Source organism: Protopterus annectens, chromosome 1.part1 (assembly GCF_019279795.1).
Source record: "Protopterus annectens isolate FY-2018-M chromosome 1.part1, PAN1.0, whole genome shotgun sequence".
NCBI lineage: Eukaryota > Metazoa > Chordata > Ceratodontiformes > Protopteridae > Protopterus > Protopterus annectens.
The window spans coordinates 297,630,576-297,658,266 of NC_056726.1; the positions used below are offsets into that span (position 1 = coordinate 297,630,576).

Genomic DNA, 27,691 nt, shown 5'->3' on the forward strand with positions numbered 1-27,691 from the left:
AATGCTCCAGATGTGTGTCTTTCTACCATGGGAGGAAACCAGAGCACCTGGAGGAAACCCACACGAATGCAGGGAGGACATGCAGACTCCGCACAGAAGGCAGTCCAGCCGAGAATCAAACGGGGAACCTCTTGCTGTGAGGCGGCAACAATACTGCTGTACCAATAACGTAGATTTGAATCTTCTGTCCCTAAAATTTGGGACACTGACTCCAGTACTGTGGAACAAATGAGTAAATTGGTAACACTAACCGCTTACCAAGAGCTTTGACTAAGAATCTTACAGAAAGATTGAATGTGTTCCTTCATACTTTTTGTATATGCTCCTTTGATGAATACCAATGGACTAAAATAGGATTTAATGAGAGGGGAAAGGTAGGGGTCTGTATTATGACTGCAGTGGGATACAACTCCAGACAAACAATGAGTAAATTCCTTCAATAATTCAGCAGAACTCCCTTGCTTGAAGTTGAGGCATGCTATTCTACTTTAAACAATGGGCACAGTGTAGACAAAAAAAAAAAAAGTTGTGTACGCACCATAGCATTCCATCTGTGTTGTATATCTTCATTTAGCCTTGACAAATGTGATCAATTCTGACATCGGAACCGACTCCACCATTACTACAGCTCACTCCAGCCAAAAACCCTCAAGCTTCACCTCTACCCAGAATCCCCCTCTCTCAATTACCTCAGATCGAGTTTGCAGAAACTATACAAACATACAAAACATACATTTATATATATATATATATATATATATATATATATATATATATATATATATATATACACACACACACACACACACACACACACACACACACATATATATATATATATATATATATGGGTTCATGTCTATTCGATCGACAACTCACTATATCGACATCCACTTCACCGACATCTAAAATAACCGACACATAAATCACGGACATTTAACAGGTAAGAGATTTAAATTCGCTAATCATGCCTACCATGTTTTAGTAAGTATGGTAGTGTTATGCATGTCTGGTAGGCATGATTAGCTAAATTTAATTCTCTTACCTGTTAAATGTCCGTGATTTGTGGTGTCGGTTATTTTAGATGTCGGTGAAGTGGATGTCGATATAGTGAGTTGTCGATAGATAGACATGAACCCATATATATATATATATATATATATATATATATATATATATATATATACAAATAAATAAATAAAGTAAGCCAAATGGAAGCCTTATCTACTGTGTTTGAAAAGGAAAACAACAGTTTAAATGTAGGAGATCCTCTCCACCAAACAATCTTTGAGGTTGGGGGATGGAGAGGGGGGGAGTCAAAGACAAATGAATGGAATGTTATGGTGAGTACAAAACTTCTTTATCTGATGTTTATATAACTTTTTATCTGATGTGGTCAGTCTTCATTTTATCCTTGACATTTGGGACAGAGTCCTCAGCTACCTAAAATCTTGGGTGAACTCACGGAAGGATATTCCTGAGCAGCATTGAGCCAAAGGATCATGTTCCCTTAGACAGCAAGTCCAGTTTGTAATGAGTAATAAAGGTATGGGGAGAAGCCCAAGTATAGCTGCTGCACATATATCTTCCACTGAAGCTCTTGATTGGAAGGCCACTGAAGAGGCTATAGACCTTGTAGAATGTGCTTCGACAGGTTTAGCCAAGGTTAGTTTATTCTTAAAATGAATGAAATGCAGTCTTTCAGCCACTCAGAAAAAGTAATCTTGCTGACTGCCTTGCCCAGCTTTGCACTGGAAAAAGAAACAAACAGTTGACTTGATTGTCTTATTTCTTTTGTTCTGTGAAGGTAGAAATGCAAATGTCTATGGACATCTAGTAAATGTAGGGCATATTCTCCTTTGTTAGAATGACTTGGGAAGAAAACCATTAAATTAATCATCTGGTTAATATGAGCCTCTTATACTACCTTAGGCAGAAAGGAGGGGTTCGTTTGTAAAGATACCCTATCCTTGTGGATGATTAGATAAGGAAGTTCACATGATAAGGCTGGGATCTCCGAAATCCTCCTGGTGGAAGTAAGGGCCACCAAAAAGCGTCTTCCAAGATAACTTCAGATCACATTCTGCAAAGGGTTCAAAGGGGGAATGTATTATTGCCTGTAGTACTAATTTCAGGTCCCAAGGAGTGTGGGTTATTTGAAAAGGAGTTCTAACAACAGTGTGCCTCTTAGGAATGATTTACAAAGTCTATGAGAGGCTAAAGAACGTTCATCTAAACCATTGTGAAAATTAGAGATTGCAGCCAACTTTAATCTGATGATGGATGGAGAAGCTCCAGCATTGAACAGAGGCTAAAAGTCTAAATAATGCTCTATGGAAGCAGAGAAGGGATCAGTATTCTTTTCATGGGCCCAAATGGTAAATCTCTTCCACTTACTGGGGTATAATGTCCCGAATGGAAAGTCTATGAGCCAACAAAAGGATGTGACATATTGGACAGGAAATATTAGGACGCCTGGCAATTAATGAAATTGTAGGAACCATGCCATCAGCTTGAGGTTCAAAATCTTAAGGTGAACAAGACTGTCTGGATGGGACAGAAGTTCTGACACTGGGTTCAGAATCAAAGGTTGTCGAATCAGATAAGGCCAAGGAAAGGGTAACAAAATCTGTCAAGGCCAAAAGGGTGCAATGAGGATTATGGTGTTCTTCAACCTGAGTGCTTTCTGCAAACATTTGGGAATTAGAGTTACTGAGGGAAAGACATACAGGAGACCAGGGGGGCCAGTTGTGGAGGAGAGCACTTCTGGGTAACTTTCCCAGAGGGAGAATCAGGATGAAGCAATTGCTGCACTTGTTGTTTAGGGGAGAAGTGAGCAGGTCACAGCAGAGTTGACCCCAATGAAGGAATATCATTTTCGCCACTTCCAGATTGATAGACCACTTGTGAGGCTGAAGGATGCATCTGCTTAGCTTGTCTGCAATCATACTGGAACTCCCCAGAATGTGTGTTGCTATTAGAAAGCGGTTGGAAGAGATCGCCCACTGCCCCACTCGAAGGGCTTCTCGACAAAGTGGGTAAGACTTGGTTCCTCCATGCTTGCTGATGCAACAAACCACTGACATATTGTCCATTTGAACTCCAATAGTCCCCTGAAGAAGGGCTGTCTGAAAGGCCTGCAATGCAAGAAGCACCGCTTTTATCTCCAGGACACTGATGTGCGAGTTGGCCTCTAATGGGGACCAAGTGCCTTGGACCTTCTTGCCCAGATAATGCACTCCCACCCCATCTGGGAGGCATCCGTGGTCACTATGGCCGTGGGCTCCAGAAAAACAAAGGGATGACTGTGAAGAATTTGTTAGGAATGTATCCACCAAAGAAGATCCATTTTGCAATGGTTGGTGATCAGTACTTGGTCTGACACCAGGTGGTGAAGGATAGACCACTGAGTAGCTAGTAGCCATTGCAGAATTCTCATATGTAACCTGGCTAATGGTACTAGAGTTACAGAAGCTGCCATGGATACTAGAGCTTGTAAGACTAATCGAGCCGGAACCCTCTTTCTGCAGATTAACTTTTTGTACCACAATTCTCTTATGTCGTTCTGGAGGAAGGGATGATATCGTTTGAGTATTCAGAACTGCCCCTATGAATTCTAAATTTTGTGCAGGTATTAAATTTCTTGATTTACCGTAATCCCCAGGTGGGCACAGATGTTGAGGGTGTAGTCTCTGGCTAGTATTAACTGATGCTTAATCAAAGCGGTTATGAGCCAGTCATCCAAGTATGGAAAGACTTGGAATCCTTGCAGTCTCAAGTGAGCTGCTACTACTGCCATGCATTTGGTGAACACCCTGGGGGATGTGGACAAGAAAATTTACCTAAACCCATTAACGCTCCAGAATAGGAAAAGGGCAAATGAGACCAGAGATAATGGAGAGTTAGGGATTCTGGGTAGAGGTGAAGCTCGCGAGTTTTTGGCTGGCACAAGCTGTAGTAACAGCCGAATTGGTTACGATGTCGGAACCAAACCCATTTGTCAAGGATAAAATGCAGATTGACAACATGATATGAACATTTGCTAACAGGATGTTAATGTACAGGTAAACACCCAGTAAAGAACAAGTCTGCTGTATCATGGCAGTCAAGCTGCTGTAAAGCTTGAACAAAACGAAACAAAAAGGCCTCCATTTTTTTAAAAACACTTGCTAAACTCAGCACTGCATTTAGCAAGCATAAAATAAGTAAATTTTAGAAAATTGACTAGCAAAAGTAAGTACAGTAACAATTATTAGTACTTGCTGTTTTACTTGGACGTTGCTAAGAGCGGTTTAAAAAGGCTGGAGTTTAGTGAGGTAAAAAAACAAAAATTGAATTCTGCATGTGAAAGAGACTGTGTGTGTGTGGGGGGGGGGGGAGTGCACATGTGTGTGAGACAGAGATCTAAACCTATTTTGCAACATCAACAAAATGGTTCGGAGGGACAGATATATCATAAGGTGGACACAGCTTCTCTGAACACATTCTCAATCCTCGCAATATCAAGTTAATCCCTGTTCATATTCAAGTGCAACTTGAATCTATGGATGGGAAACAGAAAAGTTACCCCAGGACTGTCCCCTGTACTACAAATGGACAGAGGCAGCTCCTAAATGCTTTATTCCATGCATGGGTCCCCTCAAGTTATATATGGTATGATCCTGGTTATTCTCATTAGGGGTAATATACAATTATCCATCATGAAATGGGCAAGGCCAATCTCTAACCAAATGGGTTAGGTTAATTCAAGCACAATAAGAGAAACTGGCGAGTCTTAAAATGGCCTACAAGGCCTAACACTTCCCTATAAACCTATGAGAGATGGACAATATAAACCTATGAGAGATGGACACAGAGAGTTAGCATATGACAGAGAGGGAGAACACATACCTCTCATGCACATAACTCTCAATTTCTTTCCTCGGGAATTCAGATCCGAAGAAGCTTTTCATCAAAACCCATTATCTGAACAATAAAAGCTATGAAACTATGTCTAACTTTACTGACTAATTGTAACCTCAGTGATTTACCAGATAATAAGGCAAATTAGGGATGTTCTACAAAATAAGGGACCATGGGGGGTAGAGGTTTGCAATGCTTTGCACTGCGTGTGTATTTTTTTTCATTGATTTGATCACAATGGCAGATGAGGTGCATCCAGTCAAGAAAGTGGACATAAGTTCTGGGGGTACAAACACACACACACACACACACACACACATAAGGGTATGCAAGTCTTTCTCTGCCTCTGCATGTGTAGCTGTGTTATGTGTATGTGTGTGTGTGTGTGTGTGTGTGTGTGTGAGAAACAGATAGAATGCATGTGTGGTTATGTGTGTCTGTGTTTACATCAAATACTTTATTAGCAGCAATAGTGATAAATACATTGCAAAGAACATTCTTCATTATAGCTATTAAAAATTCCACATTCCATAATGTTCAGCACCGAAAGGGTCTTGTCACACATCCATTTTTACAAATTGTGTACCAAATAACCATGATAAATGACTCATGTTAATTCATCAAAGAAAAATGTTGCAAATATGAAGAAACAGTAACCGTGATGTCAGCTTGATAACTGAAGTTATTCCACATAGAGTGGATATAAAAAGTTTACACACCCCTGTTCAAATGCCAGATTTTTTTGATATAAAAAAAGAGACCACAATAAATCATTTCAAAACTTTTCCCACCTTTAATTTGACCTATAACCTGTACAATTCAATTGAAAAATAAACAAATCTGTTAGGGAAAAAAATATAAAAAGCAAAAAAAAACGTACAATAAGCTGGTTGCTTAAGTGTGCACACCCTTAAACTAATACTTTGTTGAAGCATCTTTTGATTTAATTACAGCATTCAGTCTTCTTGGGTACACACCTGCCATCGATTAAAGAGACTCTGAGTAACCCCAACTAAAGTTCAGCTGCCCTAGTGGGATTTTCCTGACATTTACTCAGTTGCCTGCTACAGCAAAAGCCATGGTTTACAGAAAGCTTACAAAGCATCAACGGGTTCTCACTGTTGAAAGGTATCAGTCAGGAGAAGGGTACAAAAAATTTCCACAGCATTGGATATACCATGGAACACAGTGAAGACAGTTATCAAAAAGTGGAGAAAATATGGGACAACAGTGACATTGCAAAGAACTGGATGTCCCTCCAAAATTGATGAAAAGACAAGATGAAAACTGGTAAGGGGTTGTCATGAGACCTACAGCAACACTGAAGGAGCTGCAGGGATTTCTGGAAAGTACTGGTTGTGTAATACATGTGACAACAATCTCCCATATTCCCCAGATGTCTGAGGTATGGGGTAGGGTTGCAAGATGGAAGCCTCGTCTTACACAGAAAAACATCTAGGCCCAGCTAAAATTTGCAAAACAATACATCAAGTCTCCCAAAAGCATGTGGAAAAATGTGTTATGGTCTGATGAGACCAAGGTTGAACTTTTTGGCCACAATTCCAAAAGGTACATTTGGAGCGAAAATAACACTTCGCATCACCAAAAGAACACCTTCCCCACAGTGAAGCATGGTGGTGGCAGGATCATGCTTTGGGGTTGCTTTTCTTTAGCTGGAACTGTGGCTTTAGTCAAAGTGGAGGGAATTATGAACATTCCAAATTCCAAATTAGTGGGCACCATTATCTCCCAAAGATCAGGTTTTCCTCAATACTACCCAACCTAAATAATATACTTAATAAAAAAAAAAAAAAAAAAATATATATATATATATATATATATATATATATATAGATAGATAGATAGATATGTGTGTGTGTGTGTGTGTGTGTGTGTGTGTGTGTGTGTGTGTGTGTGTGTGTGTGTATATATATATATATATATTTATATATACACAGAAATATATATATATATATATATATATATATATATATATATATATATATATATAAATAAATACTTTTTTTCAGATTTTATTTTTTTAACACTTATATTTGATTGGCTTTTTTTTCAATAAAAACTATGTTCTACAAAACACTGAAATAGACAGAGAAATGAAGTCCACACACACACACACACACACACACACACATATATATACACACACATACGGAAACAGAGTTATAGAAATCTGAGTCAGTTTTTTTTTTTTTGCACCATGTACCCATTGTGAGTTGCAGCTATATAGGAGGAGACTCCTACATTGTTGTTATTTTATATCAGTTCAGGTTTTGACTACAACTAGTAAAAAGTAATCAGAATAAAAGACGACTATTCTAGTTATATTCTGTGTCATGTGACACTTCTGTTTTTCAAACTTTTTAAACTTACATTTTTGAGTGAGGGTAGCCCATCATTCTATTGGAAGTGTGCGGTGTTATGATATTAGGTATGAAAATATATGCTCATTAGCTGTTTTTTTTCTGGCCAGAGATACCTACTATTGAAAAGCTTGTATCCAGATTTTTGATGTGTGCAAGTTGAGAGATACTGTGTTGGATAAGGAAAAAAAGAGCAAAGACTGCAATATGAATTCTGAAAAATAAATGGAATAAAAAGGAGATATATTACAGTATAAAAGTTCTATAAAAAAAGAAGGAAGTACAAGAAGAACCTTCCTCACAGAGCTGTATAATGTATATTTAAAGAATCCTAGAACATAGTAGGAAGAATCAAAAGGAAACCATAGTTGAACAAATAGCAAGACAAAAAAATTCACAGACAGACCTCTGAGCTTCCACTGGCACTTTCATATATTTGAGCATCACAAAATATAACATGATGACTTGGAACGGGCATTTAAGTTAAAAAAAAATACACAGTAAAAGGACTACTGAATCATTGGCACCTAACATTTTTTACACTTAAAGGACAACCGCACCCACATACTCAAAAGACATGTTTATTTCACCATGGTTTGGGGTTTCCTACATTTTAACACTACTCTGGGACTACTTAGAGCTTTTTAGATATTTTTAAATGCAATTTCTGACTGACCACATGGGGTCTGGCATCTTGAAATAATTCTGACTGTTTAGTCTGCCTCTAAGTATCTCAGAATGCACCGTCTCCAAAAAATTGCATCAGATCTGCCACGCTTTTCCTAAAGCTCCTCTCAGTGCATTGGTTTTACAGGCATTCATTGCTGTGTTATAGTCACCTACTTTTGGTTAAAATTTTATCCTTTTTCAATGATGCTACAGAACAGAATTGAAAAGTGCATTTTATTGCTCTTTCTTCTTAGAAATGCTAACTTGATTTCTTTTGTGAAGGCTGAAATCTAGTTCTTCGAGGTTATCTCCCCCTCCACACCTACCTTCCCTAGCTGTCAAAAAGCCAAGGGTAATTTGACCCATTATCGGCATGTGATTCACAGCTCACAACAGGTGACCAGACTAATGTATTGTTTTCTTGTCAGCCTTTCCTTCGTTACAGTGGGAGACTTTTTTGCTGCACTCCTCCTGCCAAATTTAGAACCAAGCTCCATAGCACTGGGAATAATCACTGTTTTGCAAAGCATCAAACTCTCACTTATTTTTCCTTCCCATTTGGTTAAATAGTTAACAAATGATGCACCATAGGTCTCAACCTGCTAAGAGGCCAATGTGGAACACAGACCATAGCAATGTGTGATAAACAGTCAAAATCTGGAACATCCTATTTTCGAACTGCGTGAAAAGCATACCTTGAACATGGCCATGGTCTGTCAACCAAAATATACGTGTGGACACACATGCACACACACACATTCACCTTGTCATACATCCTCATCAGCTTTTGGCTTATTCACTCAAGTTGTTGAATAATAACCCTTCCTGCACTCAGAAAACCCAACAGACAGACAGACAGACACACACACACACACACACACACACACACACACACACAGTGTCTTGGAATACAGGAATAGTAAGGGAGGAGGACTAAGTAAAAAGAGACTGGCAGGTCACAGGACAAACTGGCCAGCCTTCCCACAGGATACGGATAATGGGAAGAAGAGGGTTGATGATGATGAGCTCTGTAAATGCGCAACATAGTGCTTCAGTTTCAAGAATGCAGGTGCTCCAATTTCAAGGAGGCAGGTAGAATGGTACTACAATAGTGAAGGGTGGAACTTAGTTTTGTTTATTTCAAGACACTTGTCAGGAATCAATAGGAACTAGCTGGTCATGGCCACCAGATGCTGGAAGTAGGGTTGCCTTTTCAGATGCACAAAATGGGACATTTATTTATTGGAAATGTAGGGTTTTACAAGACTGGCCATACACACAACCAAGGCAAAAGACTGACTTCACCTTTTTTATACTAAAACAATTGATAAGTGTTATAGAACTGGAGTTAGATAGTTGTATATAATAATGATGCAATTTAAATACAAATAAGTAGTTCATGCAACTATTAGTGGACTTAGGAAATGTTTCATCTTAAATTCCAAAAACATCTGCCATTTAACCATTTCTTATCAGGATACAATTGCGCAAATAGGGACTGTCCTGCTCTGGAGAGACAGGTGGTAACAATCATACCCCTCAATCTTCTTGATTTTGATTCAGATTTTGGCTCTAGAGGAAAAGTGGTAAATTTTACTCAATAAGACAGAGTGAAAAATTTCTTTAACTTACAAAAATGTATAGTTGGCATTTTCATATTCTGTCAGTGTTTCAAGTTAATAGTATTATTATTCAAAAATGACCCTAACTGCCCCTGACTGTGTGAAAGCTGTGGTAGGTGCTCTTGAATGCAGGCTGGAAGGTACGGGCGCAACTGTTGGAAGAAAAGTTCAAGAACCCCAAAGTGCAAGTGCTGCATTCTTGTCCCAATAGCACAGATATAAACCAAATCAAGCTACTATAAAACAATGTGCCTAGTACAATTATACAACACAAAAACTCTGCACCAACATACAGGGGAGGTGGGAACAATTACTTAAACCCAAACTGGAGAAAACCCAACAACGCGGCTTTCATTATTTATATCAGCATCTCTACCAATAGGAATCAGAGTCTCCTAAGAAGCCCAACATAAAGTCGTGCAGTCTGACCCATGGGTTGTACAGTCTTCAGCAGAGCAGAGAGATGGGAGCAATTATCTAAGAAAAAGGCTGTCTGTACTTTGGGCTGTAGAACTGAATGTGTTGCAACAGGTTGTGGGGATAACTGTGCTTCAGGGAGTGTTGGAAATACGGCATAACACATTCGTTGCAGTTTTGCATTTAATATTGCATGTCTGTTAGGCTCGATCTCGGTTGTTAGCTCGTCAATGGAGTGAATACTGTCCTGTGGCTTCCTGTAATATATTGACTTCAGAACGATTATTAAAGACCCGTACACTTCGGGTCAGCAAAGAGAATTTGGAAGCTGTGTACCAGAAAGTCTTTTCTCAAAACAGAGCCAGCGTGAGTCACGGAATTTTTATAGAAACATCCGGCACAATTCAGGAAACAATACAAAAACATTAGCAGCACACCCATCTTACAGATACCATAGTAGCGTGAAAACTAGTAGTGGCATACGACTGGCCACATTTTGTGCCTCCCAATTGGCTCCCTTTGCATCAGGAACAGATGTTTGACTGGCTTGTATACCGCAATGCCAAATGGCTTTAATTGCGGTATACAAGCCAGTCAAAAATTGCAAAACGGAGCCACCACTGTTCAATGCAGAACTGCAGAACAGTGGGTTAAATCGAATGCAAATGCAGAGCATTACGCACGATCCGGAGCATTTGGCTGCTCAGTGATGCACTATAAACACAAACTATTTCACAGACTTGCATGACAGCACCCACATGCTTTTTTTAAGTGGCAATTTAAGAAAATTACGGTACTGCATACTTCTTGTAATCTAATGTAGTGTTGTCGATTAATTGTGACAGACATCTGCTTCTTATGTAAAAACATGCAATTAATGTCTACGCATGGTGATTGCAAATTTATGATCTTAGTTTTTGTAGCTGTTACTGTGCTTCTGCCTGTACTTTGTCACATATCAGTAGGGCTCTTCAGAAAAGTGAGATTATAGTTTGACATTTTTGCTAGGTTAAGAGTGGGCTGGGCAAGGCAGCTCTGACATCACAATGTGGGAGGTCCACTGGCTCTTCTATATAGCATGCAAATCAGGCAGGGATTACATCCCTTTGAGGGAGGAAAATTCCTTTTAGCTAGAGCAAGAGCTCTGGCAGATGTGACATCATTATTTCAGAGCCAGCTAGAGGTTTTTCAACTTGGTTTTCAAAGTGAAAGTAAAACAGTATGGAAAGGTAGGAGGCTTAACAGGGAAAACAGTTGAGTGGATTAGTTTTTAAAGCTGCACGGGTGATTTTTCGAGGCTGTATCAACGAACAGGGACTAAAAGAGAGAGCAGGTTGGGCAATCTGCTTTAATATCCCGTTGTCCTTTAATGAGAAAGTATAGGTTTGTGGATTTCAAAATGGACATCATTTTGGGAACCTGAATATAATAAACTCAAGTAAAAAGCTTGATTTTTTTCTTCTTCTATGACAGGAGAGGGAGCAATATCTCTCATTATGTGCTTGTATAGTAGATCCTGAGCCTTTTGCTATATGCAAACTTGACCTACCGCCATGAGAGTAGAATCTGGATGATGTCAACATTATGCCCTACTCAGACAACTAAAGGATCTAATAAAATTTTGCAATAGTTAAAACAGTGTGTGTTCAATGTTCATAAGAGTAATGGGGGAAACAAGATGAGCCTCATTTGCACTATCAGGGAAATGGCTTGGTTTATCCTGGATGGCCTCTGACATTTGGGCGATGGGGATGGGGCTCCATCACTCACTTTTTCTCAGGTGCAATAACTAGAAGGTAACAGTGTTGAATGACTGTACAGAATGATGCTGCTGCAATACTGACATGGCTACAACCATAACCAAATCACAAAACTGTAAGACATGCATTGTTCAACTCCTGCCGATATAGGTATATAGAGTCACTGTCCCAAGTCAAAACATGTGTAGGCAAGGAACATTTCCTTTCAAAAGCTCCTGTTGGATGTATACTTCAGAGGAAAATACAAACAAAACTGAATACTATTATTGCTAATAATAATAATAACAACAACAACCATTTGTTAACCATGTAGGCCCAATGGACACACGGTCCCTTTTCAAGGGTGACATGGAAGCAATATCTGGTTAAGTGACTTGCTAAAAGTTCACAATGTAGGCATACATGGGCTAAGGGAATCAAACCTCATACCACAGGAACTAGAATTCACAGCTTTAACCCTCCACGCCAACTGGCGGCACAGGGTGTCCAAGTTAACAGAACTATCTACATATCATCCAAGTTGCGACAGCCTTAAAGCAAGATATATTACAATTACAATTCTAGCAAACATGTTTTCCTGACCCTGCTATAGGGCTTTAGAGAAGGTATATGATCAATTTTCTAGCTGGACTCCACAGGATGTTGGCACATTTTATTTATTTTACATTTGTTTAAAGAGGAGGTCCGATTGGACAAAGCTGCCCATTCTCAGTGCAGGCCCAGGGAGAAAAGCTCCAGAAACAATTGCTAACATACTATACATAAGATATGTACATGAGCATTGTGGTTTACACATACAGTTATAAAACATAACAGATAATAATATATGATTGCATAAAGATGTTTACATAAGCATAGTGGTTTGTGCATACAATTAAAAGTACAGCAGGTAGTACATACGACTGTTGTTCATGTAGTATGTTTAGTAGAGATAATCATGAAGATGTAATAAAGATGAGAAGAAAGGAAAAACTAAAATACTAGCCAGTTTTTCAAAGGAGGAGAATATAGACAAGTTCATATGAGGTTCATTGACATTTTAAGGGAAAGCTTTTCAACTTAGTCTAGGGAAGAGTTAGTGGGTATAGATGGGACAGTGGGGAGTAGGTGGCAGTGAGTTGGTAAGTAACGTGTATAATATAGTGCACCTGTGGGAGTTTTAAAGAAGAGGTTGGATAGTGGATAGGGGAAAGGTGTTAGAATATGTTAGCCAGGTGCTAGGCAGTTGCATGTCCAAGAATTGTTTAGGTGGGAAATGAGCTGTTTTTTGAAGATGGTTTTGTTAGGTTGTACCTTGATTTGTATTGATAGGGAGTTCCAAGTCTTGGCAATGTTGCTAGAATACAGGTTGTCAACAGAGCTGTAATGGCTTTTGGAGATTGCGATTAGTGCCTTGTTAGTGGATCCAAGTTCTCCGTTACTGGAGTAGAGGTTGATCAGGTCTTGTAAGACTGGAGTTTTGTCAGGTTGTTATAGTATTTGGTGATCTAGAAGAAGATGGTTTGAGCTAAGGTGTTATGGAGTTCCAGCCAGGAAAGCTGTTTTAGGGCTTGACAGTGGTGGGTGACATAGGAGGAGTTTGTGGCGAATTTTGCTATTTTGGTGCAGCATACTGACAGCTTGTTTAAATCTGTCTTGTTTAGATTAATTAGGACAGGACAGGAGAAGCATACAGTAAGGTAGAGAGAAGATGGGTACGAGCTACAGTAATTTTACTGTTGCTGGTTAGGAAGTTTTTGCAATTGTAAAGAGTACCTAGTTTTTTTGTTGACTTTGGTTATGGTATGAGCTATGTGTTCGACAAATTTCATATTATTGTCAATAATGACCCCTAGTAATTTTGGTTTGTGTGACGGAGGAGAAAGGGGTATTATCTAATGCAGAAATAGAAAACGGGGGAGTAGGTACTGCTGCTTTGGAAGGATGGAAGAGCGTACGTTGGGTCTTTTTAGGATTTAGTATTAGCTGGCAGTTTGTTAGCCAGTTTTCAAGGGATGTAAAGGCTTCTTAGGTCTTGATATGAAGTTGTTGGAGGGTGGGGGCAAAGCAGATTAAGGTGGAGTCGTCAGCATATTGAACCAGGTTTGCTAGAAGGGTGGCTTTGTGAAGATTATTTGTAAATATAGTGAAAAGCAGGGGTCCTAACACTGATCCTTTTGGTACTCCTAGTTTTACAGGAAGTAGGGGAAAGTTAGTTTTTCCACTGAACAGCTTGTTGGCATTAAGTGAGAAGTCTTGAAACCATACCAGAGTGGGGGTAGTTAGATTTAATTCTGAGTGTGATGTTAGAAGTTTTGTATGGGAGACTGTATCAAACACCTTTGACAAGTCAAGGAAAAAGTACACTTGTGTACACTTACCATAAATGTAGATGTTCAAGTGTATTCACTGCTGCAGTCCTAACCAATGGGTTATCCGGCTCCCGGTAGCCCTCGATCAGCCAGAATACCAAAGGTAAGTAAATATGACATCGGCTATCGTCAACTGTAAAGGACGTCTGACACAAAAGGAGGCAGCCAACATCACTTCCTCAGTCTTTCTTGCCATAACAGTCAAGAGTCCCCAGAAAACAAGGCTTAAGCCAAAAGAAACTTTGGCAAATAAAACCAGATTCAGCCTGTACCTTAGTAAAGGAGAACAGGAAAGGACCAAAAAAGGGGGAAGCAGGGAGGGAAACCAGGACTGCAACAGTGAATACACTTGAACATCTACATTTATGGTAAGTGTACACAACTGTACTATGTTCATGTTTCATTGTTGCAGTCCTAACCAATGGGTTGATTACCAAAGCCCAGAGAAAAGGGAGGAGGCACCAATAGAATCAAGGATTGAAGAGAATGCCCTGCAGAACAGCAGTGGCAAACCCTGCCCTGGCTCTAGAAAACAAAGGCAAATTATAATGCTTTGTGAAAAAGTGTGAACAGAAGACCATGTGGCAGCCTCTAAAATGTCTTTAGTAGGGACACCCCTTACAAAGGCTGCAGAAGTAAAAGCTGCTCTTGTGGAGTGGGTCCTAACCCCTTGAGGAGGAACCTTGCCATGAAAGGAATAACGGAAAATAATACAATGTGCAATCCACTTAGAAATGGTTTGCTTAGAGATAAGCTTTGCCCTGAGCTCCAGGGGCAAAACTGACCAATAACCGTGCTGATTTCCGAAGGTCTTTAGTCCTGTCCTGGTAAAACCTGAGCTGTCTGTGCACATCAAGAGAATGTAGGATCCTTTCACCTCTATTTCGAGAATTAGGAAAGAAAGTAGGAAGGTGTATGGACTGATTAAGAGTCAGGCTAGAAACCACCTTAGGCAAGAAAGAGGGACTGGTTCTCAGACAGACACGATCTGCATGGAAAATAAGAAAAGGCTCCACACAGCCATCAAAGCTTGCAGCTCCAAAACCCTCCTTGCTGAAGTTATAGCAAGGAAGGCAGTCTTCCAGGAGAGAAACTTTAAATCTGCAGTGGCAGCTGGCTCAAAAGGAGAAAGAGCAAGTTTCTGTAGAACAAAAGTAAGATCCCAGGCTGGAGTAGGTGCCCTTCTGGGAGGTTTTAAGTTGCAAGCACCTCTGAGAAACATTTTCATCAGGGGATGAGAGAAAATGGGTTGCTCAAAAGAACAATAAGCAAAAATGGCTGAAGCATGGATCTTGATAGAGGAAAATGAAATACCACCCTGAAGCAAATCAGCCAATTATTCCAGGATCAGAGGAAGAGTAGGCTGAGAAGAAGATTCCTAGTGCTAGGCCTCATGAAGTACATTAACCACCTGCTGGGAAAGGGAAGAAGAAATGGATTGATTCATAAATGAGCCATGCTGCCAAATGGAGAGACTGAAGATGAGGATGTAGAATGTTTCCCCCTTCCTGAACCAAAGGATCTGGTTTCAGAGGAAGACGCCAAGGAGGAAATTGGGAGAGAATGCGAAGCAATGGATACCAAATGTTGTCTGGGCCAGTCTGGAGCTATGAGAATAGTCCTTGGTCTTTCGTCCCTTATCTTCAATAATACTCTGGGAAGAAGAGGAGGGAAGGCATAAACTGACAGAAGCATCCAAGGGACGTACAGAGCATCCACTTTCCAGGCCTTGTTGTGATGCTGTCTGGTGCAAAAATGTGGCAGAAGGTGGTTGTCTGGGGAGGAGAAGAGATCCACCTGAGGAGTGCCCCAATGTTGAATGATGCTGTAAAAGACTGCTCTGTTCAGTTGCCACTTGTGAGGATCCAGAGTCTGTCTGCTCAACTGGTCTGCCAAAACATTGAGTCTCCCTGGAAGAAACTGAGCTAGGAGATGCAGACCCAAGGATGCTGCTATGGACCAGAGAATCATGCTCTGTCTGCACAGGGGGGTAAGAATGAGTCCCTCCCTATTTGCTTGTCAGGACGGACAACACCACAGTCATGTGGTACATCAACAGAGTTCCTGGAGAAAGAAGATGCTTGAAAGCTAGTAAGGCTTGCTGAACTGCCATCAACTCCTTTAGGTTTATATGCAGATGCATCTGCTGGGCATTCAAACATCCCTGTATGCATCTGCCATCCAGGGGAACTCCCCAGGCATAGTCCAATGCATCTGTGGTAAGAACATGAATGGCAGGAGGTGAGCGAAAATGCATGCCCTTGTTTTGTAGATAGGCTGTCAACCCACCATAGAAACTCTATCTGCAGACATGGAAGCAGAGGAATTATCATATCCAGGTCCCGTGTGTGTTGACACCAAAGGTTCTTGAGGTACCATTTCAATTTCCTCATATGCAGTCTTGCATATAGAATCATGAGAATGCAAGAGGCCATGTATCCCAGAGCTTGCAGGTATTTCCTTGCAGAGAGCTGGGACAGGCTTGCCAAATCCTTGAAGTAAACTGAAAGAGTAGCCTGCTTCTCCTGGGTGAGATGTATCATCTGAGCAGCTGTGTTCTGACTTGCTCCCAGGAATGTTATCTCCTTGGATGGCACCATTTTTGATTTTTCCACGTTGAGAGTGTAACCCAGGGAAGAGAGAAGAGTCTTTACAAATTCCAGATCCTCTAACAGCTGTTCTTGAGAATTTGCTTGAATTAGACAGTCGTCCAAGTATAGATAAATCTGAATTTTCTTCTGCCTGCAAAAAGCAATGACTGGAGCTAGGCACTTCATGAAAACACTGGGAGCAGTAGATAAGCCAAAGGGCAGCGCAGAGAATTCATAATGTTGTTTGCCCACTCTGAAACAAAGGTATTGCCTGCAACTTTCCCTGATAGGGATGTGCAGATAAGCTTCTTTGAGATGCAAAGTTACTAGCCAGGAGTCCTTGTCTAACATTGGTAGCAACTGATGCAGAGTGAGCATTTTGAACTTTGGAATTACCAAGAAAGAGTTCAGAATGGATAGATCTAGGATAGGATGCCAGGTGCCTTCTTTTCTTGGAACTACGAAAAGTCTGGAATAGAAGCCCTGGCCTACCTGCTGAGCAGGAACTGATTCTATTGCCCCCAGATGTAACAGAGACAAAATTTGCTTTTCTACTTCTGCCCTTTGGTTTGGAGGAGTGTCCAGGAATCCTTTGGGTATTGGAAAGGTGTGGAAAGAAAACCAGTGACCTAGGGATACAGTTCTGAGTACCCATTTTGTCGTCCATGATAGTGACTCAGACATTTGCAAAAAAGGCCAACCTTCCCCCTAAAGGATTCTCCGGGCAAGCAGGAACAGGCAGAAGTTGGACAGTCATTGAGAATGTTTGGATTGAGATGTAGGCTTAGAACTGCCCGCCTTGGAACTGGAAGCATGCCAATACTTATATCTTTGAGAGGTAGCCACCTGCCTCCTAGAAGATTTGTAACCTCTAGTCCTAGAGCGGTTCTGTCTGCTGGTATCAGGAAACATCCAACTCTTAGAAGGGTAATTCCTGCTAAAACAAGGAGGTTGAACCTGCAGAAAGTCTTTAACGGTTTGCAAAGACTTAGCCTTATCCTCCATCTTTTTGAGCACTTCCTCTGCTTTGCTGCCAAAAAGACTGTCCTTATGTAAAGGTACATCTAAAAGCATAGACTTGACAGGCTCTGAAAGGGGCTGCTCCCTGAGCCAAGCATGCCTTCTGATAACAGATCCAGTAGCTGTAGTCCTGCAGGAAGCTTCTAGGATGTCAAAACCACAATGTAAAGAATGTTTATTGACAAGACTGGCAGAATTCAGCAAATCCTGCATATCCTTACTCTCTGCCAAAAGAGGCACACTTGCAATCTTTGACTTAATAGCCTTCAAGGTATGCTGCTGATACTTAAGCATATGAAAAAGGCAATTAGTAGACCTAATAGCAAGAGTGGCAGAGGTATAAAATTTTTTACTCCGCCTATCTAGGTTCCTAGATTCCCTGTCAGAAGAAACAGGATTCTTGGTAACAGTGGCCTTAACTCTTTTAGGCCCTTGAGAAATAACCTCTGGGTCAGCTAGCAGATTCCTAAAAGAAACAAATGAGAATCAGTGACTCTATAGTACCGGTCAGGTTTCCTGAGAGCAGGAGGAACTAAATTTGGAGTCAAGGAATTTTCCAAAAAAACATCATCAACCACTTCCAACCCTGGAGGAATAGCCAGAGGCTTATGCTGAGGCAAATCCAAAAACTTCCTGATCCTTTTCTTAGATTGGGAATAATCCTGACTTTCCCCATTTAAAATGCTCCCTGAGAGTAGTCAAAGTATCACCAAAAGAGAAATCCTCGGGAGGAGAAGCAGAAGGAATGGATTCCTCTGCATCTGAATCCTCAAAAGGAGAAAAAAACCTGAGAAACTTCCTCTTCATCAACAGAAATGCTAGAAGTATCAGAACCTGAATAAGACAAAGCCTCAGGAGAGACATCCCTACCCCTTTTTGAAGGAGGAGGCTGTGAACCCTTAATAAGAGTCAAAAGGTTAGCAGCCATTTTAACCATTTGAGAATGAGGGGAACGAGAGGAAACTGCAGCCTGTTTCTTTACAGGCTTACGACTGGAAGATTTACCTGCAAGTCTGAAGGGCACGGGAGGCCTGGCAACCACCTTAGTGGCACAGGTTGTCGGTATGAGCTAGCTGTCCGAATGAAGAACAGAGGCCTAAGACACGGGAGCTAGCTTAGCAGCTCCAGATCCAGCTGAAGAGGCAACAGGTGGAAGGTCAGAAGACAAAATGGAAGCCAGCGGCCTGAGAGATTCTGAAATGGCCTCAATCGAGGCCTGCGGTTGATAATCAGTGGACTGTCAGGGCTGCAAAGGAGCCTCACTGCCTACCGCAAGACTGACGACCAACTTAACATCATTTGAAGGCTTGACCTTCTGAAGCCTGTCGTGGTCCTTGTCCTTACGCTACTTAGGGATATCCGAAGCCTGAAGACCAGTGGACGCCATACCGACAAACTTAGGCCACACTCCAAAATCCTTAGCTAAAAGCTTAGCCCGACGACGAATAGTATGCGGATTAAAGGAAGCACGGCGGTCACAATTAGGAATGTCATGGTCAAGGCCTAAACAAATAATACAATAGAAATGAAAATCTCTATGGGGAATCTGCTTTCCACAGGTAAGACAATTATTGACTTTTTATGACATTCATTAAGGCAAGAAAAGAGGATCCCCAACGGGGTATTTAGCTGTTGTTGACTTCAACTTTGTAGTCGGAGACCAAAAAGGTAAACTGCCTACCGGCACTTGTGCAAAAATGCTTCTGCTTCGGGCTCAGTGTCAAGTAAGACTGAGGAAGTTATGTCGGCTGCCTTTTTTTGTATCAGACGTCCTGACGTCCTTTACAACCGACGACAGCTGATGTCATACTTACTTACCTTTGGTATTCTGGCCGATCGAGGGCTACCGGAAGCCGGATAACCCATTGGTTAGGACTGCAACAGTGAAACACGATCTACATCTGCAAATACTAGTTGGCCGTTGTTGCACTGCATATTTACTAGGTTACTAAAATGGATGAGTGCAGTGGGAGTACTATGGTTGGGGCAGAATCCATGTGGAGTTTCGGCAAGAAGATTGTTGGAGAAGAGATGTGTTAGGATCTGGGTGTGGATAAATTTTTCCAGTATTTTAGCCAGTGGGGAAAGTATAGCTATAGGGCAGTAGTTTGTTAGGTCAGTGGAGGTGCCCCCTTTGTGTATTGGTGTAATGTAGGAGATTTTCCAGAAAAGTGGCACATTTTGTTTTGAGATTGATCCGTTAATGATTATAGAGACTGGGTAGGAAATGGCTTTGGTGGCTATTTGTAGGAATTTGGCAGGTAGTTTGTGTACTGCTAGGGTGGTGGGTTTTTAAGTTTGGTTAGATGTCTATAGATGGTGTAAGTTGGTACAGCTTAAAGGGTGAAGGAGCTGGTGTTATTTGACAGGTTATATAGTATAGCTGGGGTTGAGGAGGGTGGGTCTGTTGACAGCCTTAGTATAGAGTTGGTAAAGAACTCACTAAATTGAGTGGCTGTGTTTATAGAGTTGGTGTCTATGCTTGGATGAGGAGCTGGTGATTTATCTGGCTGGAGAATATTGTTTATAGAAGCCCAGAACATTTGTGAGTTGGTATTGTGCTTAGTTTGAATTTCACTATAGTATTTTTGTCTAGTCTGATTTGTTTTTTTTTTTTTTTACAGCATTTCTCAGTTCTAAGAATGTTTGCCTATTAGGAGTAGTTTTGTTTTTGTGTCAGGTGTCCCATGCTTTGTCCCTTTGTTTCATAAGTTGTCTAGTGCTCTTGATAAGCCATGGGGCATAGATGGTTTTAGTGTGGATCTGTCTCGGTGGGGCACGTTGGCTGAGAAGGCCTAAGAAGATAGTGTTGAAATACTAAACTGCTTCATCTAAAGGAAGTGTTAAAAGAGGGAACCAGTTAGAGTTTTAAGGGCTGTATTAAGGTAGTCAGCCCTGAAGTTTTTAGTGCATCTGAGGTGTTTAAGAGAGCTAGTTCTAGTGAGTTTAGTTTGGTCTCTGACAAAGACGGTTGGGAGGTGGTTGCTTAGAGTGTCAAGTAGTGTACTGAAATTATGGGTGGAAGATGGGAGACTGGTGAGAATCCAGTCTAGTACTGATTCTTTTTTTGAGGTTTTGTCTACCCTAGTAGGAGTTTGTATAAGCTGTGAGAAGCCGTAAAGGTTAATATGGTTTGAGGGGTGATTTAAGTGAGGTTCAATCAATATTGTAGTCGCCTAAAATAATGGTTTCGTGGGGAAGGGTTTCTGATATCCAGTGGAGAAGAGATTCTAGAGTTTTGATATCTCCTGGAGGGATATATGATCCTAGGATATTTAGCTGTTTTTGTGTATTTAGTCTTACCTTAGCAAGTAGGATCTCTGCATTACTAAATGCAGGAATTTCTATGTCAAATAGTTCAACACTGATGATGTTCTGATATAGGAGAGTGACTCCGCTTCCTCTATTAGCTGTACTGTCTTTTCGTAGTATGCTACAACCAGGGGGAAGTATTTCTTCATTTTTAATGTGTGTTTAAGCTATGTTTCTGTGAGGAAGATGATGATGTCAGTAAGTACAATGCTTTGTTTGCATGGAGCTCAATGGTTTTGTTAAGGATACTTCTTATGTTATGATTTATTATTAGAACATTGGATGTTTTCTTATGTAGGCTAGTATTGGTTCTAGGCTGATTTTGGTGATTTGTTGGACTTGTTATTGGACCTAGGTTGGGGTTGACATCGCCACTGCACAGCAGGTAAGAGGCAATGTTTATTATGGTTTGTAGGTATTTGGAGAAGGCTAAGGAACATTGTATGGATATACTAGATTTGCTTTGATAATGGAGGAGTTTGTAGGGGTGTAGGTCATAGGTGGTGTGACTAAAGAGTGAGGGTGAGATGAGTATGGGGTAGTTAGTGGATGTTAGAAGTGAGGTGGGGTGACATGTTGGGAATTGTAATGTTGAAGTAGGGTGAGGTTAGATGGGCTGTGATGGTGAGTGCTACTGTTAGAATTATTTGATGGGAGTACTGAGTGCTACTGTTAGAATTATTTGATGGGAGTACATGTTTGATTTGTTAGAAGTGGTAGGAGTGTATATAGATAACCCTGTGGAATGTGTAGAGCTCCTGATAGTATATTGATAAGATGGACTGCAGCAACTTTGTGAGTGGGAAGGTATTATGTGTAGAGTGTGTAATATGAGAGCAAAGGAGGGGGGAAGGGGGGTGGTGACTGTTAGCATGATTGGCTGAGGGATGGGGGTTAGGTGTGGTAAGGTTAGGTATAAAGGAAATGAGCTAGGGAGTGAGTGGGAATGGAGTTAGAAGAGTGGAACGAGCCCGAGCGGAGCGGGTAGAGCCCTATGAGTAAGCACAGGTCCAGAGAATCAAATATATATATTTTTAACAGCATCATACAGTTTTATTACATGCCTGTTTCAACTAACTCCATTTTGCTACAGTTCACACTTCAATTTCAATTACCACAACAATCACTATTTTTTAATGCAAAACCTGGATTTGACATAAGTGGTCCTTAGCTACGCATGTTAATTTGGAGGATATAGGGGCAAGGGAGACAAATTACAAAGTTTTCTTGTGTTGCTTAAACTCCGCCACCAGCTCAGTTTCATTGATTTACAAAGCATGACACGGACAGACAGGGACAGTGAACAATTTCTGATGGGATATTTGCACTTTTTCCATTTCAATTAAGTCAATGTTTTTTCTGTTTTTACTAATTGATTCAGAGGTCTGTTCTTATTTGTTTGGCATGAACTCCTTTATTAACATAACCTTCGAGCATGCAAATTTATTTGCACAGATAATATGCACAGTGGCAGGCCTGCATGTGATGGGAAGGAGGAATGGCCTGGATTTGTTATGGATCACTGTAATTATGATAATGGTGATGACCACAAAAACTCAGGTACTGAAGCTAGGCTTAAGGTTCCTGAATGTACTAGGCAGCTTAATCACGTGTCTGGATATCTCAAACTCTGAGCAGTTTTCAAAGGCAGCAAAAGATGGACATTGGGGCTACGGTATAAAATGCATCTCAATTCGGCAAGTGACAGTGCCTCAAGAGAAAACTAGAAATTAGGAATCAGATAGGCTGGCAATATGGAAGACAAAGTAATTAATCAGATGAGAACAATGAGTTTTCCAGACTATGACATTTGTTAAAAAAAAAAAAAAAAAAGGAAGAAGAAGGTTTTGCTCGTTACCGTGCCATGGCGAGGTTGCAGAAGCCTGCATACTGCAGACAGTCTTGCTGCTTAAGCTCCTTAGCCAGATGACCTGTAAACACAGCACAAATATTATGAGATAACAGTGATAATTACTTATTACAAAAATATTTAGCAATGAGAAAATATACATTTAGGTTTTAAAAAGCAGTCTGACTTATGGTAAGGTTTAGCATTTTTAACCATCAGTCACTAAATATTTCCTTATTCTGAATAATCACATTTGAACATTGCAGGGTCCCTTGCTTTACCTTTACAGAGAGTGTTGTTTTGAATTTGTAGCACAAGTCATGAACGTTATACTCTGTCTGTTCAGCCTGCTGTAAGGCACAGGAATGTGTAAATAAAGAATCTGACTCCCTCCAGCCACAACAATCTTATACATAACACAACTCCAAAATAACTCTGACTTAAGTTCAGTTAGACAAACTGTCACTTTTCTGGTTACTCTGTCTACTAATTTTAACAGCCCCAAATCTACAAAACAAGTGCCAGAAGTCAGCTACTGCCCACATTTTTGTGCAACTTATGCAATGAAGAGGTTTTTTTTTTTTTTTTGAGAATAGCTAGCCCATGGATATGAAGACTTGCCTAAACGCTGGCCTTTGAGGTCTCCTGTGTGAATGGCAACACATCCCAAGTGTTCAAAATTCACATCAGCCACCATCTCTACTGCAGTCTGAGGTGGGAGGTTGGCATAATGGTTAAGTTGTTTACCTTACAGATACAAGGTGCAGGGTTTGATTCTTACAGGGGGTAATTGTCTTGGCTTAAAATAGTCCACAAGGGCAGTTAATCTAGTACTGATGTAATCTAATCTATGAACCTATGTGAATGGACAGCCAGCAGTACAACACAGTAAAGGTGGCATTAAAGTACTGGGGTGTGGTGTACAGTTGCCACAAGCAGCTTCTGGACTCCAGCTCCTACATAAAACAGGCTACAACTATACTTCAACTGTGCAGTACTTCTGCTCTACACAATATTAGTAGCCTACTTTATTGAATTCCAAAATTTCAATGTTATGACCAACAAAAATTGTGGAACTGTGATGTAATGCAGTGGACCTGCTCCCTCAAAATCCAACTTAAGTTGCCTTCCTTGTTTTATTTATACATTTGGGACCACATCTGTCTACAAAAGACTGTAACCTGCATATATTCTTTGTCAAAATATTTTCCTTTGGGAATCACCCAGCAGATGGCCACCACAGATCTACAACATCTGCCCAAATTTTGCAGCTAGGTCCTTGCAGTTGACACTCCCTCCCCTCCCCTTTCGCCCTACCACGTCCTAAGAGTCTAAGGCCCTTCTCTATCACCATGATCCACCACCACATTCTCTAGGAAAGCTTTCTAATGGTTCACAATAGTCTCCAAGGAGAAATGTTTCCTCTTACTGATCCTACAACTCATTTCTTCCGCCTGCCAGTTAAGCCAATGTCTATCCTTTCTTTCCCTTGTTTTCACCTCCACCACCAGCCCCCTAACAATGTCCCACAAATCTGCTGTGCACTCAACCATTTCTCCACTCTCCTTTCCTCCAAAGTGCACATCCTACATTTTCTTAACATTCTAACGGTTTTCTTTGCGTGCTCTCCAACATAGACTCCATCTCTCTAAGCAGCTTCCATAATAAAACACAAAACCCTGCATGTGATCTCATTAATGCACTGTACACTGACAAGCATGCCATAACTCAATCAATCATAAACTTAGAATTACTGCTTCAAAGCACAGCAACTCGTATAAAATGCAATTTAAAGCCAGGATTCTCCTCAATGACAGTACCATATCAGGCTGGTCACAGTTTACTCAGTTTTGCTATCTTGTCTCCTCATTCACCTTGCCTACTATCAGACAGTTTGCTCTCATACAACACAACTTAGAGTAAGTACACAGTAGTATCTACAGTCACTGCTGACCACCATTGTAAGATTCACCATTGTCTGTCATTCAGGAACATACAGCAGCTAGAGCTAAGCCACGATCTATCTGTAATTCAGTTACGCTTTACCCACAAACTATTAGTGTACTCCTCTGGAGCTTTCAGATGTCAATCTGTACATTTCTAAACGGAACAATTTCCAGTCCTCCCTAAAAAAAAATGCAGTGGAAATAGACATGCAAATCTGAGGCATTACTTAGAATATGTAGCGTTTCCTACATTTGTCACTCTGACTTCTCTATGGATCTACAGTGCATTTGTAACATTTCACTCACTGCAAGATCTGGTTATGTATGAGGGCCATAAATTCCATGGAGTACCTTTGCCTGGTCATATCTGTCAGCAGCAATACTCAATTCAAGTAGTTCTTTTTGGTATTTGTTCACTTCTTCATTTTTCCTTATGTGTATGTATGTACTACCGACAGACTTCTTACTGATTTTTTTCTTCGTAGATGGCATTGCCTTATCAGCTTTTGTTTTGTTAAGACTATTTTGGTCTAAGACACCATTAACTATAAAACTAAGCAGCTGGACATTCCAAGTTAAATGCAATTAAACAGTCACCTACCCTGATTAAGTTCCCTCTCTAAGCATCCCAATATTTTATTAAACATTATCATTACACGCAAAGGCACAAAAATAAGGATGGATTTTAAATATTGCTCTTATAAACTTACAGATTAGCTAGAATAACAGGTATGTGTTAACATGCATTTACTGAATGATATAAAAATCGGAAACATCAGTCCTCAGTGATTTGCCAGAAAACTACACATTTTAAGATAAACAGACCAAAATCATAATCTTCAGTTTCTAAATCAAAAAGTCCCCAACACCCACTCAAAAGATATGCACATTCCCAGAGTTGCTACTTTTAAGGTGCAAACTTATCCATACTTTTACAGTACCTTCCCCCATCTAAAACATTTTGATAATAGGGCTGTCGTGTTAACATGTGAATTTTAAAACAGAATATTCTTCAGCACAGCAAAATGTATTTTCCAATAATTTTGTTTGCAAGGGGGGTTGGTGTGCCCTTAAAACCCCTCCAATTTACAACAGTCTGGGTGATTAAGTGGCACCATCCCCTTCTTTCAAACAGAAAGAATGAAAAAAGTACAGTCTGCTGATACTGGTGTTTGACAAATAATATGAATTTAAGTTACAGCATCCATTTTAGGGGTTTATGATTTGTAAAGCAACACTGGGCAATTTGTTTTACAAGAGTAATGATGAAAAAGATGTGTATCTAGTACAATCATTTTGTTAAGGCGATTGTGACTAAATATCACAACTGCAGATTCTGTGAACTTCTTAGTCTATCATAGCTATTTTGCCACAACTGACCCAGAGCTGATTATGTGTGAGCTGAAGAAGTCTTTAAAGAGAATAAGATGAACGCACTAACCTGAGTAAAACAAATAGTTTTATTACAGCTGCTTTATATGCGATCTTTTCTTTGAGCAAACACAAATGTTTTACCTCACATTTAGTCATAGATCCTTTTTTTGCACACAACCTTCATGATCTTAAGGGCAGCTATTACTGACCTCACCACCAACTCTGGCCTACAATAGAAATAGTCAGCATGCAGCAGGCAATGAGAACACAGGAAAAACTCATGTCTTCAACGTCTAAAGTTAAAATGTTTACCAGAGACAATGCACAAGGTCTCTACTACAATAGCAAAAAAAAACACTTTTAAAAGTGTTTTTAAGATTACTTAAAAAAAAAAAACTGTCAAAACTCAACATTTTACTATTTATGGACAACCAAGTAATATGTAAATTTGTACAACTCCGATACAAAGAAAGATTTACAAAATCAACTGTGAAATAGCATTTACAAATGGCATTACACAATGGCTTACAGCAACCTGGCAAAAGGCAACCTAAAACGATTACCAAACTATTCATACCAAAGCTCCACATAAGGAAAAAGTTTTAATTCTGAACAATTAGTTAAAATGCACAATTCTCTTTTATTTTTTTTAAATAAAAGTCCATAATACTCTGCCAAAATGTACCATTTTGAGCTTATATTTTTCAGCATGCCATCTATGGCCCACCACCATCTGAAAAATGAAATTTGAGTATTTTTCTGATCCAAAACACAAATTATGAAAGTAACTTCAAAACAAAATTTGGAAATGGAACTACATATAATAGCACACAACAGTTTGAATGAAGGGTTCCTAAAACTTCATACCAAAATTCCACGCAGTTACAAAGTTATAAATCCTCAGCTACAATCAATTAGATAACATAAGTTGAGGAACTATTTTACATTAGAAAAAAAAGACAAAATATGCAACTATATTACATAAATTATTAAACACAAAATTAAAAGTGCAAAAAATACAGATACCCATTTTATAAGTGTATGAGGCACAAAAGGGGTGCACAAGGTATAGACGGCAATGCACTCCCAGGGATTATAAAGCACTCGCCCTTTTGGCTCTTCCATCATAACATCCCTGATGTGAAGCAGTATCTCTACCATACACACGTGCGATCACATACACACCCCTACAGAGCTAAATAAGTTCCTGAAATCTCTGTGGCACACAGTGTCAAAACATCATTGCCAAAACAAAAGTGGTTGTAAAACAAAAATGTAAGCTATTAGTTTAAAGCTTTTCAATGAATCCTACCACAGGATAACACTAAAAAACAGAAAATGTTACAAGAGAAACAGAAGTAATGATAAAGCAGACCAGTCCATCTGCCCAAGATATTAATGATAAACACTGGCACTTAGCCTGCTAAACTTCTTTACTGCATGCTTTACAAATGGAATCTTAACAGACTACAGAAAAGGCTGTTAGGGCTTACCATA

General features: G+C 40.1%; 1 protein-coding gene across 1 annotated transcript in view; it reads right to left on the bottom strand.

Moving 5' to 3' along the window:
• Positions 1-27,691, bottom strand: part of LOC122804637 (40-kDa huntingtin-associated protein-like) — a 680,147-nt gene that overhangs the window by 550,248 nt on the left and 102,208 nt on the right. Inside the window, exon 3 of the mRNA XM_044074619.1 lies at positions 22,884-22,956. Coding sequence (XP_043930554.1) covers positions 22,884-22,956 — 73 coding nt within the window. The remainder of the gene's footprint in view (positions 1-22,883; positions 22,957-27,691) is intronic.